Source organism: Eurypyga helias, unplaced genomic scaffold (assembly GCF_000690775.1).
Source record: "Eurypyga helias isolate BGI_N326 unplaced genomic scaffold, ASM69077v1 Scaffold2522, whole genome shotgun sequence".
Classification (NCBI taxonomy): domain Eukaryota; kingdom Metazoa; phylum Chordata; class Aves; order Eurypygiformes; family Eurypygidae; genus Eurypyga; species Eurypyga helias.
In genome coordinates, this window is record NW_010235094.1 from 1 (window position 1) to 20,162 (window position 20,162).

General features: G+C 38.2%; 1 protein-coding gene across 1 annotated transcript; it reads left to right on the forward strand.

Moving 5' to 3' along the window:
- Positions 1 to 467: 467 nt before the first annotated feature.
- POLR3A (polymerase (RNA) III (DNA directed) polypeptide A, 155kDa) lies at positions 468 to 19,900 on the forward strand (the record flags this gene model as incomplete). The annotated part of the gene is made up of 20 exons (XM_010146621.1): positions 468 to 603; positions 1,120 to 1,257; positions 1,802 to 1,973; positions 3,087 to 3,241; positions 4,158 to 4,397; positions 5,310 to 5,472; positions 5,667 to 5,803; positions 6,357 to 6,460; positions 7,175 to 7,316; positions 7,813 to 7,953; positions 9,111 to 9,180; positions 9,598 to 9,725; positions 10,787 to 10,925; positions 12,908 to 13,072; positions 13,335 to 13,507; positions 14,690 to 14,801; positions 15,603 to 15,721; positions 17,412 to 17,549; positions 19,180 to 19,350; positions 19,787 to 19,900. Coding segments are annotated over 20 exons (2,857 nt in total), but the record flags the coding sequence as incomplete, so codon positions are not given.
- Between the last annotated feature and the right edge of the window lie 262 nt (positions 19,901 to 20,162).

Consider the following 20,162-nt stretch of genomic DNA (forward strand, 5'->3'; position numbering starts at 1 on the left):
GGCGTTGCCGCGGGGTGGGCCCGGTGGCCGTGGTGGCGAGCAGCGGGGATTTCGGTGTGGCACAGCTGCTGTGAACGGAACTGGGAAGAAATTCGGTGCGCAGAGGAGCGAAGGGGTGGCGGATGTTACGGTTCCGCTTTTAAAAAATCTACTTTTAAGAGGGGTGGTGTGGGCTGTGCCCTCCCGAGCTTGCTGGGCTGGGCTCGGGCTGCCGGCGAGGCTCGCGGGTGGCTGTGGGAGCAGCTGCAGGGCTGCCAGAACATCGGCAGATCCCCCAGGTAGAGACCGCCGGCTCGCTGCAGCTCTGGGTTTGGTAGTTGTTTAGAAAGAACCCATATCAGCAGGAGCATAAATCAGCTTAGTCACGTCTGTATGGCTTCTAAATACATACATGTGTGCATGCCGGCAGTTACAAGTATTTCTGTGCATATATGTGTGCGTATCTACTTGTGAAATTTCCATTCTAGAAGCCACATCTGTTTTGGCATGAAATCTCCAGAAGAGATGCGTCAGCAAGCTCACATTCAAGTGGTCAGCAAAAACTTGTATAGTCAGGACAACCATCACTCTCCGCTGCAGTATGGAGTACTTGACCATCGCATGGTGAGAACCATTTGTTTTTCAGACCTTTTTTGTAGCATTACTTGAAGTTGTTAAAAACAAGTTGGGGTGATTGAAATTTACTGTTTATCCAAAATATTTGCAGATGTGTCATTACTTAAATTGCATAGGCTGTTAGCTGCAGTGGCTGCTAGTTCATGCTTTTGAATGGCTGATGAAAACTTTCTTTTGAGGCAAGAAATAAGTTCTTTCTGCCTAGTTGTTGGGACACCCAGAGATATCCAACTACAAATTGCCCCATTGTTGTTTAGTGGGCTGTAGATCAAGAGCTGTATGGGTCAATGTCACTGGTATCACTTAGGGGCTCTGTGTGAAGGACTTTTTTCTTATTAATGATTGTAGTGATTGCACTGCTACTGATATGCCTCTGATGCTGGGTAAAAAGGAGTGAGTCTGCTGTCAGGATAGCTGACTAGCTTCAGAACTGTTGTATTTTCTATGTAATCAATTGATTACAGTGATTTTTTTTGTGTGTGTGCATGTTTTCTCCCCTCAAAGGGCACCAGTGAAAAAGACCGACCTTGTGAAACGTGTGGAAAAAACCTAGCTGATTGTTTAGGACATTATGGGTACATTGACTTAGAACTGCCGTGTTTTCATGTTGGATACTTCAAAGCTGTCATAGGCATCTTACAGGTAAACACGATTATGATTTGTCATCAGTTTCAAGTTTAGGAAAGGAGATTATTAGAAAAGATAATGCTCAGAAGAGTAAATGAGAGAATCAAAATAAGGTTATATTATAGATTTTATCTTTATGCATCTTGTGTTCGGTAAAATAAATCTTTTTAAATACAAGTCTTAATGACATAAATACATGTGGTTTATTTTATATAATCTCAAGCTGATCAATGTAATCTATTATTTCTTTGTAGTAGTTTGAATTAAATGTGTGCAGTATAACTTGCCTCTTAAGGACATCCCAGTAAATCAAAGTTCTGTTTGCTTTGTATGGATTTTTAAGGTCCTGCAGAGCTTAGATGAGTATTTGCCTCAGTGACTATGTTGGTTTTTTTTTTCCCCCATGTACACTTTTTTGTGTGTTATAGCATATGAATGGGCCTTTCAGCCAAGACCATTGTATTTCATTAAAAAGCTGTTGAAGAATTTAAGTTATAGTAGAAGATGTTACAACTCTGTGTTTGTTAAACACCTGTGTTTGTACACATTCACATTTAAGATGATCTGCAAAACCTGTTGCCGTATCATGCTGTCAGTAGAAGAAAAAAAACAATTTTTGGATTACCTGAAACGACCTGGCCTTACATATCTTCAGAAGAGAGGGCTGAAGAAGAAAGTGTCTGAAAAGTGCAGAAAGAAAAACACTTGTCCTTACTGTGGTGCCTTTAACGGTGAGTGTGGGCATTAGCAAGTAGTTGTAGTTATCTACTACGATGGTTTTTACCTTGGCAGCTGTGGTGGGCATCAAAATCTTGAATATACTTATTTGTTCCGCAGCAAATGGGTGTTCTCTCTGGCCTTTATTAAGAATCAGGTAACTGCATTTGTAATGCCAGGCACATGCTTGCTCACATCTCATTCCTGTGGATAGAGATATTGTCCCAGTTGCTTGTTTTGTTTCACATGATATCTCCTCATGGCAGTAAACCGTATTTGGTACTTGAATAATGGTATAAAACCCCTTGGTTTTAACATGTGTTTTAAAATACTGGGAGCTGTTATCAATGATCAATACCTTAATATAGCAGTATTTGTAGACTTCAGTTTTGACTGAACTTCATTTTTCATTATTACAGGAAATAATTTTTCTTATTAATAGATGTGTTTTAATGTAAAACTTTATGGTTTTAAGTCATGAAAACTGTGGATTGTTTGCTGTAACAATCAACAGCCTGAATAAATAGACGGGTGCTTCATTTTTAAGTGCTGCATGTAGCACAAACAACAGGCATTTACCAAATGAAATGGTAGGTTCGCGTACTTAAGTAAAAATAATAGAGTTTGGAAAGCGCTTGTGCAAGTTCTGTGAAGTCTCATGAATCATGTTACCTAAGTGACATGAAAATAGTTGCCAGATTCTTTTTAAAATTCACTTCCAAAATTGATTTAGAAGATAATAGAATGATATATAAAGGGCACATCTTAGTCCTGGTTTTAGTGTGGGAACTTCTACTTAAAAAAAAATCTGCTGTGACTGGGGGGAAAGTGACTTGAAATCTGGGCTAAACCAGCTGCTTTCAGCTCCAGGAGCCTCATCATGATGTAGGCACACCCAGCCAACCATACAAGGAGGTGTGACCTGATTGTGCTTGTGTTATGTCAGTTTAAGTAATGGCTTAAAAAAGCTGATAAATTTCTATTTTGTTCTTGTGTTCACTGAATGTTTAACTAGTATTAGAACTGCAGCTTACTCCTTTTAAGTTTTGGGTTTGGCTTTTTTTTATTGTTTAGTGTTTTTGTTGTTGTTAAAAAAAAACCCCAAACATCTCTTCTTTTGCTTGCAGGAACTGTGAAGAAGTGTGGCTTGTTGAAAATAATACATGAAAAGTACAAGACCAATAAGAAAGTGGTAGATCCAATAGTATCTACTTTTCTCCAGTCCTTTGAAACTGCCATTGAACATAACAAAGAAGTAGAACCCTTACTGGGAAGAGCTCAGGTGAATTTTATTATGATTTGAATTTTCTGCTAGTTTTTCGGCTCAAAATAAAACTCCTCAAATGCTTTCAGTGTTGCAGCTTAAGGCTTGTGGTGACCCAAGATTTTTAGATTCCAAAAGACACTTGATTAATGTGAAAATGTGAAAATTGAGTGTATTAGTGTGTTCTGTTATGTAGTTTTCTGTCTGTAAAGAAATGGGGTACTCTTGGTGTATGAAACTTCCATAAGCTAGAAGAGGGAGAAGAAAGGCCCATACAAGCACTGCATGTACATGAAGATTTACTGTAGCTCTGAGATTATTATAGTACACAGATATTTTTTTTCTCTTCTTCCTTTGGAAGCACTTAATGTTGAGAAGGAGAGAGGAGACTTCATTATCTAAACTTTTTATTTCATTGAGCTGTACATTGTGTGCTGTTTTGTTTCCTTCTGCTTTTTGAAAGCTGGGAAGATCCTGGGGTACATATTTAGATGGAAGAAGAAACAAATACATGGAGTTTATTATACTGCAGCAGTAGCTGTACTATGAAGAGAGACATTTATTTTTTTTTTTAAATGTACAAATTAGTCCCTGTGAGTTTGTACCAATGCAGCAAAATCAGTGTACTGTAAGATTGTTGGAAGAGGTTTATTGAGTTGCTTGGGATACTCTCAGTTAACTGTTTCAAAAAAAGAGAGTAACATGGTGCAAAGTACACACTGATGTGTAAGGAAAAAAAAGAAAGAAAATAGCCACTTAGTACCTGAGATGCTAAAAGGTTTGGTTCAGAAAAAAACATAGTTTTGGTTGCATTAATAGTTATTATCAATTTGTATTTTTAAAATACTGTGGTTTTGAACAATCAGTGAATGTGGGGAGCATTGAAACTGTTACATGATGGCTTGTTCTCCCCATTCTCCGATGGAATTTGTAGGAAAACTTGAATCCATTAGTAGTATTGAACCTCTTTAAAAGAATCCCCGCAGAAGACATCCCTTTGCTTCTAATGAACCCAGAAGCCGGCAAACCTTCAGATTTGATCCTCACAAGACTCTTAGTGCCTCCACTGTGCATCAGACCCTCAGTTGTGAGTGACCTCAAGTCTGGCACCAACGAAGATGACTTGACAATGAAATTGACGGAGATCATTTTCCTCAATGATGTAATAAAAAAGGTGAGTCATCCTTCAAGCTTCCAGAGACTATTGCCTTCAGAAAGATTTGGCTAAAACTGAATATAGCAAGTGGTTTTACTTGTCTCACTGCCTGTAATTTAGCAAGCAGTCTGTACTATACTGCTATGCCATTTGGCATTTGATGGAAAGAAACAGATGAATTTGTTTCAGACAGAGCTCGCTGACGGGCTGCTTGCAGTATAGGACCTACTGAGATCTGCTGGTGGATCATGGGAAATGTTTTCTGTTTGAGGTCTTGTCTGTCAAATTTCCCCCTGCTCCACCTGGAGTATGACACTGTCTGAGTGGTCACTTACAATGAAAACACACCTACTGCGTTACTTGTTTTACCATGTAGACCTTTCTCTTCTTTCACTACATCTTGGTCTTCCATCTTAAGAAATCAGGTTTTAGTTAGCATGGTTATCAAATTGAGACCAGAAGTAAATTTGACAATTTATCATTTGTTTAGAAGAATGATTCTACCAGACTAATACTTTTCAGGCTTTTCAAGACTAGTCTTTTGTCAGGAAAACAAGATCAAGTGAGCACTAACTGTTCTGGGTTTGAAAATTATTAACTGTTGGTGATTTTTCTGTCTGTGAAGCTGTATTAGCTTAACTTCAGTGGCTTGGGAAAAATACATTTTAAACAAATACATAGTTTTATGAACATGTATTTAAAGCTCCTGCTAGTCAAAAGAAACCTTTTGCTGAGTTCTCTCGTGAATACCCTCATCCTATCGTAATGTGCATCCTGTTAAAAATTCATCTGCCCCCTCATTCCAATGTGTACGAATATTTTTTAACTTTATTTTTGAAAGAAGAGTTGTCCTCAGATCAAAAAAATTCCTTGCTAGTTTAGCATGTGGTGCTAGATTTATTTTCTGAACTAGATTACTGTTTTGTTTAGCATAGGATATCGGGAGCCAAAACACAGATGATCATGGAAGACTGGGACTTCCTTCAGCTGCAGTGTGCCCTGTACATCAACAGTGAGCTCTCGGGAATTCCTCTCAACATGGCACCTAAAAAATGGACCAGAGGTTTTGTTCAGAGACTTAAAGGAAAGCAAGGTTTGTCTAGAAAGTTGGCTTTAATTTTTTAATTAAGCAACAAGTATTTGGAGAGATCCAAAGCATCTCTCTGCTACTCTTGTGCAGTGCTTCAGTGATATACCTTGATAGATGTTTTGATGTGCTGTCTTAACAAAGTTGTTTTAATTGTTATCTGTTATGTAGAAGAGTGTTCACCTGCTTATTTTTTTCAGGTCGGTTTAGAGGCAATCTGTCTGGAAAGCGAGTGGATTTCTCTGGCAGAACTGTCATTTCACCTGATCCCAACTTAAGAATAGATGAAGTAGCAGTGCCTATTCATGTTGCTAAAATACTAACCTTTCCTGAAAAGGTAAGTCATGTAGAACCATAACCCTTCTATGCCCTTTTTTCCAAACAGACTTCAGTGTTGTCCTTCTTTATGGTCTTACTACAAAAAGGAATTAATGTGTCACGTTCATGTTTGAAATGTCATTTAATGAGCTTTGCCAGGTCCGTTGCTGCTGGGAAATGAAGGTTGTACAATCAGGTGTATGAGATATAGGCAAGTACTGTGAAGGCATATGCTGTAAGGAGTGACATGTCAAAAGAGAAGTTTTGCTTTATATTTTTTTGAACTCGCACCTAGCTTCACACGTTAGTGTATCTGTCTAAGGAGTGGTTGGGTGTTTTTATTTCTGAATTTATTTCCCAGATTTTTAATTTAATTTCACTCTGATTTTCTGCTCTGAGATTGGCTTATACTTTCTGCTTCTATTCCCTCCTGCCTGTTCTCTTTGGCAGCTGGAGGCTGTGAGGGGTATTGTCAGTTGGGTCTGAAACTTGAAAACACAAAAGCCACCAGCAAAAACAAGAGGTCCTGAAACATGTTTCATTTGTTTCTGATTGAAGTCTTTATGCAACAGGTGAACAAAGCGAATATTAATTTTATGAGGAAACTTGTCAGTAACGGTCCTGATGTTCATCCTGGAGCGAACTTCATACAGCAAAGGCACACACAGATGAAAAGGTATCATGCTTATCTGCAGTGATTCCCTTCTTCTCCCTGTCAGTTTATTCTTACAGTTGTGTGAAAACAGTTTTATCTACAGGGATTAAGATTTATTTTCAGAATTTTTCATAAAGGGCAGTAACAAAAAAGTCAATATCTGAAAAGAAACTCTACACTAAACCTGAGGAGATCATTTGTTGCCTTTAAACTGAAACCTACATTCTAATGATAGACAACTGCAATTAGTGTTGTTGTTGTTTTGTTTGGGGTTTTGTTTGTTTGTTTTTAATGACTGAGTCTTTCTTATTTGAAATAGAGGGTGTGGTAGAGACATAAATAGGAATAGGCAGTTTGGGGCATGTTGTCCTGGCTGTTTTCATGGAAGACCTAATCTGCAATAGGTTGATGGGTGATAACATATGAGTGAAATTCTCTACATTCCCTGACACAATTGAACCAAATTCTTTATGTTTGTAAGTAGACTTACTTGTTACTTGTTCCAATAACTGTAGTTGTGTTAGCTGATGTCACAAATAGATTATTTAAAATACCAGCAAGGCTGATGTTTACTCATGCAGTCCACACCAGTTTTGTCTTCTAGTTACTGTAATACAAACAATTCTGACAGTTAAGGCAAAAATTTGCATTATAAACTCAGAATTTATTTCTAGTTGTCTTTACATCTTTCTGACTATTTCTTCTGTCTCCGTTTCTTCTGTTCCCATTGTTAAGATTTTTAAAATACGGAAACCGAGAAAAGATGGCCCAAGAGCTGAAGTTCGGTGATATCGTGGAGCGACATCTTATAGACGGTGACATAGTCCTGTTCAACCGACAGCCCTCTCTTCATAAGCTGAGCATTATGGCTCACATTGTAAGTGCACACACAGCCTAACATACAGGTAGCGCATCCCTGACTATTAGGTGGTTTACTTTTGCTGGTGGTCCTGTTACACACACAAAAATAAACAGAATCTGATGAAACACTGTGTGGGGATGAGCATGAAGGCAGTGCAGTTCTGCCTTTGGATGGAAATTGATGTGTAACCAGGCAGCATGCTGTCCTGGGAATTCTGTTAATAGTCATAATTGCCCTTTTGCGTAAGCATTTCATTTCTGTATGGTTGATGTGATCTCTACAGACTGCCCTGTGTTCTGTGCTTTATATAAATTCTTCTTAGTGGCAGTTATTGCTACATTTGTGTAATATAACCTGAGTACTATTTCTGTCAGTTCCTGGTTGAGTTACATCCTATAATGAGAAGTTTTGACTGATGTCTGTTATAAAAAGGATAAAGCCTGCAAGGAAGCACTTGTAGCATCTTTTAGCACGGGTCACTGCATGTGTATCACTTCTTTTTGTTTTTCAGGCTAGAGTAAAACCTCACAGGACGTTCAGATTTAATGAATGTGTCTGTACACCATACAATGCAGACTTTGATGGAGATGAGATGAACCTTCATCTTCCTCAGACAGAAGAAGCAAAAGCAGAAGCACTTGTTTTAATGGGGGTATGTAGATAACGTTAGGGTTGAGAGTTTGCTGGTAACAAATGGTCTGAGCCATGTATTTCTTAAGATGTCTGGGTATGGATAATGTGTGACTCTGAAGCTGCCCGAGAACTCTGCAAAGGGAGAATTTTGAAAAAATTATGGCTGTTACACAATGGTAGTCTAAGACTTGTATTTAGCATCTGTGGAAAACTCAGTGATTTCAAGTAAGTGAATGTCATTATTATGTTTCTGCCTGATTTGGTGATTGCTACCAAAATAGGGTTACTCTGTAACCAAACTTAAACTTACTTGGCTTTTTGGTCTGACCACCTAGCAATTGCAGGTGGTCAGGCTAACTGGAATTAGCAGCAATAGTGTGCTTGTACCAGAGAAGGCAGGAGACAGTTTGCACTTAGGGCAGGGGAAAAAAGGTAGAAGGGAGTGTAGATAGAGGGTTCTGATCGTTGCAGCCATTGATAGCTGGTGTGACTCTGTAGAGTCAGTAGCAGCTATCAGGATTTTCTAGTACATTCCTCCTTTACAAAGATTGAATGCCACTGCTACTTCAGATGTACAAACACAGCTGTGGGCTGCAGCATGTATTGGCTTACTAAACTGTTATAGGAGCTCAAAAAAAACCCTACAAACCACCCCCCACTTCCCCCACCACCCAAAATGTGTGATTCAGGTTAGTGTGCACCTGTGAACAGTTCAGGCAAAACTGTGCTGCATAGGAGGGAGTGATTAACTGGGGGAATATTAGAGTAAGACATAAGAAATGGGGCTAGTGGAAGTGGCCAGTTCATTACAGGAGGCATTCTTTTCCCTAGCTCCCTGTACTGAGCATAACCTCTTTAGTCCCTTTGCAGGTTCTCAAAGCTAGTTTGTGTTCCCTTCCCTGTCCCATTTGAACAGTAACTTACAAACCACATTGAGTTGATGGCAACTTCTGCTTTGAAACAGTATGTGTGATTTCCAGAAACTATTCCCAAATGATTCCTTATTTGTCAACAGATCTGCATGGACTGTAGTGAACTGAAACTTTTAGTTTATTTTTTGTATCTTTTTACCATTTTTGCTAAAATAACTGGCTTAAATGGTAAGTTTCCTTCTGAATAACAGATGGAGTAGCAGTGTTTTCAAATGTGCATGTTTTCTTGTTTTTTGTATCATAGACTAAAGCAAACTTGGTAACGCCAAGAAATGGAGAACCCCTCATTGCTGCTATTCAAGATTTCCTCACAGGTGTGTATAAAAGCTTATTTCAGAGCTGTGTAATTTAACAGTTTTTCCTTCAGAATCATTTCCCTCTTCTCCAGAATTTTTCTTTATTAATTAAAAATCTTCTCCTTTCAAAAGCCAAAGTGACGTTATGGAATTAAGGCCACTGTTAGTCTGAAATGTAATGGTGTCCTCAGAATCTCTTCTGCTACTATCAGCCTTTGTAGGTGCAATTATTACTACCTTGCGTATGTTTTATACTGTTTCTCCAGCAGAGAAAATGAATGTATGGGATTTTGTACAAGTTAGGTGGATCATAAAAACTGCTTGTAATCATGGTAGAGGAGTTGAATTAATTAGTCAAAAATTAGTTTTAACCTACAGACTATCCTTCTACATTTAAACTCATTTTAGTCTCTCACAATAATTTTTACTTTTTAGGTGCTTATCTTCTTACATTAAAAGATACCTTTTTTGATCGAGCCAAAGCCTGTCAAATTATTGCTTCTATCCTGGTTGGCAAGGATGAAAAGATTAAAGTTCGTCTTCCACCTCCAGCAATTCTGAAGGTGTGTCAGACAATTTTTTTTTACCCTTACTGAGACTTGTTATGTGTCCTCGACCCCTCGCGATGTTCTTGGCAGAGACAGTTTGTGTTTACTTTGACATTAGTTTTGTATGTTCCTTTTATATTTGTAAAGTGCAAGGATCATAATTCATGGTCACAGTTGTGCAGGAGTTGCTTGATGGTCCCTGATGCTGAACAGTCAACCTTGCATGCTGCAGTCCAGATGCAGAATTCCTTCAGAGTTCAGACATAGCTTTGCTACTGTCCTGCTGCTGTGAGACAGAACACTTGGCTGTTAGGTTTTTTTGTGGCATCATGAACACAAAATATTTATTCTGAAGGGCAGAGTATTTGTGTATTTGTTAGAAGCTTGGAAGATGTCATAGGTTAGGGTCTGTTATGCCTTCTTATATGTTTAAGGGTATCTGTATTTGATTAATTCTGTATTTGAGGCAAACAGTATTGTTTGGAGAGAGCTTGGTATGTTTTCAAATTTGTTAAATACACAGTAAGTAGTGGTGTATATGCTTTCTTATGCCATTAATTTCAAAATAATTAATGCAGTAGTAGGGAAATTCAGAAAGTGAAATTGAAAAACCAATTAATAATACTAATTTAAAGTAAGGTTAGAGCATTTATAGGCAATATCTAATGTGAATTTTATAATTTAACCACCTAAAAATTTAAACCAAAGGCACTATATACAGAAGGAATTATAATTGTTGCAACCTCTTTGGAAAATGAAATGGCAGCGGCATTTTGGTTTTTCCTGCTGTAATCAGAAAGGGAAACATGACAGTAAGAGGGAGCAATACAGCATGTTAAATGCACACACATACCCTTACGTAAAGTATAACCATTCAGCGGTCAGCATCTTTATATCTGTAGAAGTGCAGAGTAGTTCCCAATTAAAGGAATACTACTACACGCTTTTACAAGTAGAGTTCAGTATAGAAACGTTCTGTGTATAAAACAATTCTGCAACTGAATTCTTGCTTGCTGTTTTACTGTAGTGTAACGTAAATTCTCTAACTCTAACTCTTGTCTTTTTTTTTCTCTAAGCCTGTAACACTCTGGACAGGAAAACAGGTTTTCAGCCTCATCCTCAAACCCAGTGATGATTGTCCTGTAAAAGCTAATCTACGAACCAAGGGCAAGCAGTATTGCGGCAGAGGGGAAGACCTGTGTTACAATGACTCTTGTGAGTGACACTTCTAAAGCTGTGGTTTGGACGTCTTCGAAGAAACTGTAGCTATTGCTTTGTTGAGTTTGTTGCTGTGGAGCTCACTGTAGGAGTTAAAGCAGTACTTTGCATAAGTATTCTTTAAATGAAAACTAAAATTATGCTGTTCTTCTCAAATGTTCAAGTTATGCTGAACACCAAAGAAAAGAGTGTTTCCTTGTAGTAACATTTCGGTTGCATGATGCTACGCTTGTTGTAACGTTGTATTTGAAGGTGAGAGAGAGGTAAAAGCAAGGAAGCTTAGAAGCAGTTGTGCAGAGGGCACATGGGAAAAAAATATCTTAAATGGGGGTGATGATAGAGGGATGTGAAGTCAAAATGTAAAAGGACTTACGATGCATAGGAAAGATAGGAATCCCTAGGGCATCAAACCATCTGTATCCTTCCCGGTAGTGAAGACAGAGTGGCAGATGGAATGCAAGGCGTCTGGCTTGAAGAGGCTGTAGGAGGTGAGCAAGGCTTTGCTTATTATTCATTTAACATTCATGTGGTGACAGCTGGAAAAGAACTTCAGCAAACAGGATTAGCTTGGCTCCTTGTTGCTCAGAAGTGTGAACTAAGGAACCTGTGGAGGAACCCTTGATTTTTAGTAATTCTGTCATAAGATGTTGATGTGAGAGAGAAATTATCAATTAGGACTCAAATCCACTCTGCACCAGACTCTGAGCTATTTCTTTAGAAGACAGGACCTCTCTGTGGCTGTGAAGTTGGTTATAAACATGGTGCCACAATTTGTTTCAGCCTCTAAGGAATATGGGATGAAAGGCAACAAAGCACTCTTGCTCCCACTCATGTGAACATAGGCCATCTTCTTTGCTTTGTAGTCTTTTCATTTTAGAAAATGGAAATTCTTCCCATACTTCTGAGTTTGACAGCAACAGATAATGTGGAAACCTTTTGGATTTTGTTGGTGGCTCTGTTCAGTTCTCTAAAAAACTTCCTTACTGAAGCAACACTAATTTTCTACAGAAAGTTCTTTGCAAATTCTCCAAAGCCTCAAGAAATCCTGGTATCATATTTTGATTTTATATAATAAGTGGTTGAGCAGTACTTCTGGTTCAGGAAGATTACCTAAATTCATGTCAAAAATATTGAACACAGAGTACAGCGCAAAAATCTACACTGTTGTGTATAAAATTACTTAAATTGGACTCATCTACATATGCCAGTTCTTCTTTGAAAGATACATAATGAAGTTGAGGATGAACATATGTTGTACTACTCTCATAGGAAATATGACTACATTTCATGTACAGAAGACAGTTTGCAATTGTTTAAAGGCTAAAACTTACAAGGAAGATTCATTGCCTGAAATGGAAGCTTCCTGATGCAGCAAAAGGAAGTCATCTGAAAGAGGCGGTGTGTGTAGGCCTACAGGCAAGATGGGTGTCTTCATGGTATGCTTGTAACTAAAGAGACATCCGAGTCCACTCTGTCTTCTACATTTAAGCTCTGCCTCCAGGAGTGATGGAGTTGAACTGAGTGTCAGAATCTTTGAATAAGAGAGCTGTAACTTCGCTTCTGAAATCTTGTTGCTCTACTTCATAAGTAAATAAATATGCATGATTGAGGACTTAATTTCTGGACAGATAAACTTGATTGAAGACTTAATTCTGATTAATGAATCCAAGCTTACCTTTAAATTTTTATCAGAAAGGATTATTCACAATGTTTCTCACAAGTCTTAATCTGGATAAAGTTGACTTTCTAAGGAGGAAGGGAAACAAAATTTAACAGCAGTTTGAGTAAGGTCAGGTTGTACACCGTTCCCCCTACATACTTGCTCATGCTCTTCTGCAGACACATTAAATACATGTCTTCTGCGTTTTGTTCTTTCCATGAACAGAGCTTTCGTTTGAAAACCTGCTCCATAACCGATTACTGGCATTTAGGTAGTGTTTTAGAAAAATGACAAAATCCTTTTGCCTTTTTATTTCTAGATGTCACAATTCAAAACAGTGAGTTAATGAGTGGCAGCATGGACAAAGGAACCTTAGGTTCAGGATCCAAGAACAACATCTTCTACATCTTACTGAGAGACTGGGGACAGGTAGAAGCTGCAGATGCCATGTCACGACTTGCCAGACTTGCTCCCGTCTATCTCTGTAAGTAATTTCCTTGTAAAATAGTACCTTAATGCAGAAATACGGAACAGTCAAGCAAGACTTTCCTTCAAATAGGATGTACTGTGCTTAAGAATAAGCTAGTTGTGATGCCAACAGAGGCTGGGAAACAGCTGATTGTGCTTATGATGGTCACATGATGGGAGGAAAAAATTAATTTCCTGATGATAATCCTTCCTGGGTTTAATTTGTTTTCTCTACATGAGACTGAGCTATCAATATTGGGTTTTGTTTTTAATACTAGCTAATCGTGGCTTTTCAATTGGAATTGGTGATGTAACTCCTGGGCAGGGCCTGCTAAAAGCGAAGTATGAGCTCCTGAATGCTGGCTATAAGAAATGTGATGAGTATATTGAAGCTCTGAACACTGGCAAGCTACAACAGCAGCCTGGATGTACTGCAGAAGAGACACTAGAGGTAAACCTTTTACTTGAAATTGTTATATATTTAGATTAGAGGCTTCGTGAATGTACTAAAAGTTCAAAGTTGTTTTCTGAAACCTAAATTGTGAGCAAGTAGGGTCCCTAGGTACACAGCTTGAGCTGAGTCTGTCTGGGCTTAACACTTAGATGTAGGCATCCAAAAACGTTACCTAATACTAAACAACAGAGCACCTCACTCCCTCCTGCCTGGTTGTATTGGGGTAGCACACAAGAGAGGAAAATTACGCAGGTAATTGGAATGGTGTTAATTACATTTCTCAATATTTGCTAAGTTAATAAAGAACAGTAACAGCCAAGACCCTAATCCAAAAAGCAGAACATTGCCTTACTTACAGTTCTTTTTATAGGCAAGTGTTTCCTTGCCCCTTATTGGGGTAAAAAGTATGTCAACTTGGTTTACACCGGTCTTATCTCTTTTCTGTAAAGATTTTGATGAAGAGCAATGATTGTTGCCTGAAAGCTTTTGGACAGGGACTTAATGAAATCGACTGAAGAACACTGTTTTTATTGTCTTCAATGGTTTTACGCCTGTGGCGTCTTGGCAAGTCAATGTCTAGTTTTAACCTTAAAAAAAAAAATAAACAAAAAAGAAAAAGAAAACAAAGAAAAGAACACAAAAGAGCCAGAAATCCCCACCGTATTACAAAGTACTGCCATGGTTATCCAGTTTGAAGTGGTACTTGACTGAAAGAAGGGTCTTGGAGTCTTTTCCACTCTTTGTCTTTTCGGACACCTGTGTATGTCTTACGATTCTTTGTGATACATTTGTTATGTTCTTAACAATTGTAAATATCAGCATTGTACTCTCTGAAAGCAGTTCAAAACTAGATTTTTGGTGGTAATCTTTCATGTAGTGCAGCGAGATGTACAGCTTAGTTCAATGCTCAGTTAAGCTTAAGTTGGTGCTACTGACAAAAGAGGTGGACATGTCCCTGACCACCCCTTTCTTAACCCAACAAAGACTTTGTGCAGCAAACTGGGCAGTTATGCAAGTTTAAATTTAAGCTTGTTTAACCCAAAGAAACATATAGGGTTTTATCTCGTTTCTTTTTCTTTTTTCTTCTTGACTACTGAAGGTATTGCTAGCAAGTGACAGAGTATGGTTTGTGTATGGTATTTTTAACAAATGCTGAATCTCTGAATTTTTCAATTTCAGGCCTTAATCCTTAAAGAGCTGTCTGTTATCAGAGATCACGCTGGCAGCGCCTGTCTCAGAGAACTGGACAAGAGCAACAGTCCCCTTATCATGGCCCTCTGTGGTTCTAAAGGTAGGGACAACTAAGCTTTGGAAGTAGATGGCTTCACTTTCAAAATATATTAAGTAGTACATTAAGAATTGGAAGTAAAATTTCAGCCATCTTCACTGCTTTGTTTCTGAAGGACCAGCTGTGTAGTAAGTATTTGTTTTATACTCAGATTCTTTTCTGAGTTTTCCTTTCTTTCCTATGAGAATCTGAAGAAATTACTTCAGTCTCCCTTTATTTACCTGTCTCTAATAAATTATGGAAAGCCTCGTGGTGACATTTTGTATTTCTAAAGAAATGATGTAATCTAAGAAGGATTTATTAAGTGTTTTGGGGACGGGAGGGATTGCTTGCAAACATCTTCAGCAAATAGAACTTCTGAGTTAGTGACTTAAATCTATGGTACTTAATTTGTTCTAGAAGTCTTGGTAGACACTAAACCCATCATATAACCTATTGCTAAAACACACTTATTGAAGAATTTGTGAAGCAAAATATGTAGGTTAGGGATGTGGGTTGTGTAAAACACAATCCATAATATGAAACAGGATAATATAAGGACTGTGTCTGGATAGTAGTGGTATGATTGTCAGCCAAAAAGAAAATACAAGTTGTTAGCTATATTGTAGACCTCACTGTCAGTCTTTGCATAAATGCCAAGATGAACAGGACACGTAACAGAAAAGCTTTTTGAACTGTTGCAATTCTAGTTGCATTTTCGATGAATTAGGAAGCTACATAATAGATCTGCGTAGAAATGGAGTCAGCAGCACAGCCCTGATATTCCTCAGTTGTGAAAGATTCTTTTTTTTCCTTTCTTTTCAGGTTCCTTCATTAATATATCCCAGATGATTGCTTGTGTAGGTCAGCAGGCTATCAGTGGGTCCCGAGTCCCTGATGGATTTGAGAACAGATCCTTGCCTCACTTTGAGAAGCATTCTAAGGTAATTCTGTATGTTTACAATACACTGTAAATAAAAGTGACACAAGTTGCCTTGAGCATTCTAAGGACACGTGATAAGATGTCCTGGCATGACATGGTGAAGGAAAAGGGTCATATACAGTGATTGTGAAACGTTTTGAATGTCATTTGGGTGTTAACGGTAGTTATGTAAATTGCCTTAGGATGTCTAGTGAGCTTGAATTTTTACAGCTAAGCCTTGCTTAGACCTTTCTAATTCAGTAAAATTAACATAAGTCTGATGATACATTTTTGGCTCTCTTGAGAGTCCTGAAAATAATTTGTTAAAGTCCGTTTCACTGCACTAAGATTTTTCAGGACAGTGCTAGGGGTGTGTTGGTATCTTTGGACAGGTGAAACGTGCCAGATAAACCTTTCCGAAGGCTGGTTGGTTGTTTTTCTAGGTTTGGGGATTTTTCCCTATAGGGGAGGATATCATGGGCTAATTGTATGTTGTGTGTTTTGAGTTTTGTTCTGTGGGAAACAATAAGGAGTCTCATGCACTTGTTAATACAAGTCAGTGAGATTGATATTTTTATAAACTGCTGTCTGAAATCTCATGATCAGTAGAGAGGTTCTGGGTACCAGCCGTCGATCTTGTCAGTGTGTAAGTCAGAACTCAAGTGTCAGATGGTAGCCATTACACTTCCATTTGCCAGTAAATGTCCAAATTCCAACGTCTGAGTTCTGTGATATAAAACACTTTCTTTCCTGAATAAATTGAACAAGAAAAAAATACTTTCCAGATTAGATGAGAAGGAAAAAGTTAAATTTTAACTCTAGGTTTTTTTAATCATTTAGAAAGCTCTACCTCTTAAATAACAGCAGAATGTGGTCTTCTAAGATGAATCTCTTCATAGCCTGTACATTTTATTATGTGATCATGGAAGCAGTTTGGTTATATTTGACTTAGAGATGACTGCATAGAGTTCATGAGCAAGAACTTTGCTCAGACGTGAGAGCAAACCATTTGAAAGAATGTTAGGTACATACCTGCAGTCTTTTTATTTTGTGGATTCCTTAGTCTTCAGCACTGCAAATAACTTTGCCATTCTACTGGAATGTTAACAGTCTTATTGCCCCTTTAACATTTGCAACTTTAAGGGCGGCAGAAGTTTTTGAAGTTGGTATGGTGTTTGCAAGGAATGGCTGGAAGCATGACAAGGCTTGTAGAAGGAGAAAGGAAGTTTATTAGTCTGGAAGAACTAGGCAAGGGTTTTGAATCATAGAATCACCGATTTGGTTTGGGTTGGAAGGGACCTTAAAGACCATCTAGTTCCACCCCCCCTGCAATGGGCAGGGACACCTTCCACTAGACCAGGTTGCTCAAAGCCTCATCCAGCCTGGCCTTGAACACTTCCAGGGATGGGGCATCCACAGCTTCTCTGGGCAACCTGTTCCAGTGCCTCACCACCCTCTCCGGGAAGAATTTCTTCCTGATTATCTAATCTAAACCTCCCCGCTTTCAATTTAAACCTGTTTTGAAGCCTTACTCAGATTTAAAATACAAACACTGAACTTCAAAGCTAAATGCAGCTGACACAATTGCTCTGTGTTTGTGTATGTATCAGCTATGTGAAAGAATTTAGGTGACATACAACGTGTTTCTCTGTAACATGCATGCAGAATGTACATCGCACTTTAACCTTTTTTCCCTCCACTCTTCTCTGTAGCTCCCAGCAGCAAAAGGCTTTGTTGCTAATAGCTTCTATTCTGGGCTGACTCCAACTGAATTTTTCTTTCATACAATGGCTGGTCGAGAAGGTCTGGTTGACACGGCTGTAAAAACGGCCGAAACGGGATATATGCAGGTAACTGTCAGTGGAGTGGCAGTCTTGTCAGTCTTGCAAAACGAGAGTATTTCTTAGGTGTATATTGAGGTGAGGGGTGGGAAAGAAGTGCGTATGTTACTTGTGTGTTCTTAAAATAATAGTCATTCATACTGTGAAATACATGACTGCTCTGGTCTCCAGTAGGTGTGAGGTTTGCAAACGAGACCTCAAGCAATGCTACACTAACATGCTTGTATTAAGCTGTTTCCTCTTGAATGTGTGTGGTAAAGGGGCTCATTTTATGGAATTATTGATGACTACTTTGCATGTAGTGTGTGTTCCTAAAACCTTTGTGAAGGATATAAGTTTTTTCCATACATTATACCATGGATCTGAGTTGTGAGTGCCTTTTCCAATACGGTATTTCAACAATGAGAAACAGAAAACAAAAACACTTGGTTTGGGTTGCTTAAAAAACGATTGCCTGGGTGACAGAAATAGGGCTAAAGCTCCCTTTGAGTATTTGTCGTATTTAGGTAACTGGCACCTTGGCCTTTGAGACTTAAAGTTTTGTAGGGTGTTAATGTCTTTGAGTGTATCTCATGGGAAAACAAATGTGCCTGCAACAAAGCTGCTTGCGATTATGAGCAGTCTTAAGACTTCAGTGAAAATAGTTAAGTAATATGTTAAGGTTAGTCCTCTTCCCAGTGTAACAGGCAGTAGAAAAGCCAAGATAATTTGGAACTGGGAACGTGTTCAGAGATATACGCAAGTAACTCAACCAAAGCTGAAAACAGTTCCTTATAGGATGGATGACTAATTAGACCATCTGTTTCCCAAGCGAACAGAATAATGTTTGCTTTTGTATAAGTAAATACAAATATATATAAATATAATAAGTGACTTGCAAAACATTTTTTCCTCATCCAAGTTTACCCAATATAAATTCAGAGTCCAAGACCTACAATTCTTTTTTTTAAAAAAAAAGAAAATTAACACTTATTTCATCTTACCTTTTTCCTTCTCTGTGGAAAAAGGAGTTACCCATTTATATTTAGTGAGCTAATTTACTTTCATAGAACTATGAAGCCCATCTTTGAGGTAACAAATGTTTTTAACCATTCATGCTTCGTAGCATGACTACTTCTGTGGAGGTAGAGGAAGGAAGTTGGTAATAAAGGGATTTCCCAGTACAGTGAATTCAGGTAAGAGAAGTAGCTAATACTGGTTGAAAAATAGCACCTACTGGCTTTGATGGACAGGCCTTTAGGTTTTTGTCAGTGAAAATAATCGTTGTCTGGTTTTGCTTTCATACAGTGTTGTATGCCTTGAGAAATAAATCTGATTGGAAGAATATGAATATTCTGTCAAAAAAACCCAAATTCCTCAGACTATAATAGGTCCTCACAGCTTAGCATTAGGTTTCCTATATGGTGGACTACCTAAATGTGGAGAATTGTGTTGTTGTTTTGAATTTGTTATTACTGGCTTTCCTATTCTGGGGAATGTGCAGTGAAGCCCTAGGGATAATGTATGACTTAAAATAGGTATTCATGCCTGCTAATCACTGTGTTAGATTTATTTGCTGAGTCTAGTTTCTAGACTTTTTGTAATCCCAATCCATAGCTGTTTTTAAAAAGGACACATTTACTTCCCCCCACTCTTTCAGAGGCGGCTGGTTAAATCACTTGAAGATCTTTGCTCGCAGTATGATTTAACAGTCAGAAGTTCTACTGGTGACATTATACAGTTTATTTATGGAGGAGATGGCTTGGATCCTGCAGCCATGGAAGGGAAGGATGAACCCCTGGAATTCAAGCGAGTTCTAGACAATATCAGAGTAAGGACTACTGAAATCTTTGTTGGAAGTATGAAAAGATTATTAATCGTGTAGGAGGAAGTAATAAATTATGGGGATAATTGTTTCAGTTGAAGAATTTATGTTTGAAAAAAAACATACACCCCCCTCACACACAGCCCGCCCCCCTCCCCGAAGATAAAAGCCTTTTACTGAAATAACTTCAAATTTATGTGAGTGTAATAAATGGATAGAATTAGAAATGTGTGTGTATGCCTTCACATTTGCGTAAGTAAGCAGAAGTGTATGTAGACCATCTCTTCAAATTGTTTGATATTATATAGTAAAAACAACCACCCCCACGGTCCCCGAAACTAAAGAATGCTGTTAATCAATTCCATGTATTTAAGTTCTATGTCTTTACAATGAAGCTTTTGTGCATATGTTTTATGTTAAGAAGTAATTTTTTCCTCTTAAGGCTGTGTATCCATGCCGAAGTGAGCCAGCCCTTAGTAAAAACGAATTGGTGTTAACGTCCGAGTCCATCATGAAGAAGAATGAATTTCTTTGCTGCCGAGACAGTTTTCTACAGGTAACTATCTCACTTCCTTTATATACAGTTTAGCTTTTGCTTGTAAATCAGGGAAATAAAAGAAAGTAAGATGTTTTTAATTAATTTTACATATTAGTAGCCAGAGTAGTAGTTTGTTTTCTGTACATTTTAGGAGGTGGGGAGGTAGGACGAGTAATTCTAATTCTTACTGTAGTAGTTGTTCACATTCACCACAGGAACTCTACTGGTTTTTTTTTTTTTTGAGTAGAATATGCTGGTGATCTGAGATCTTTCTGGAATC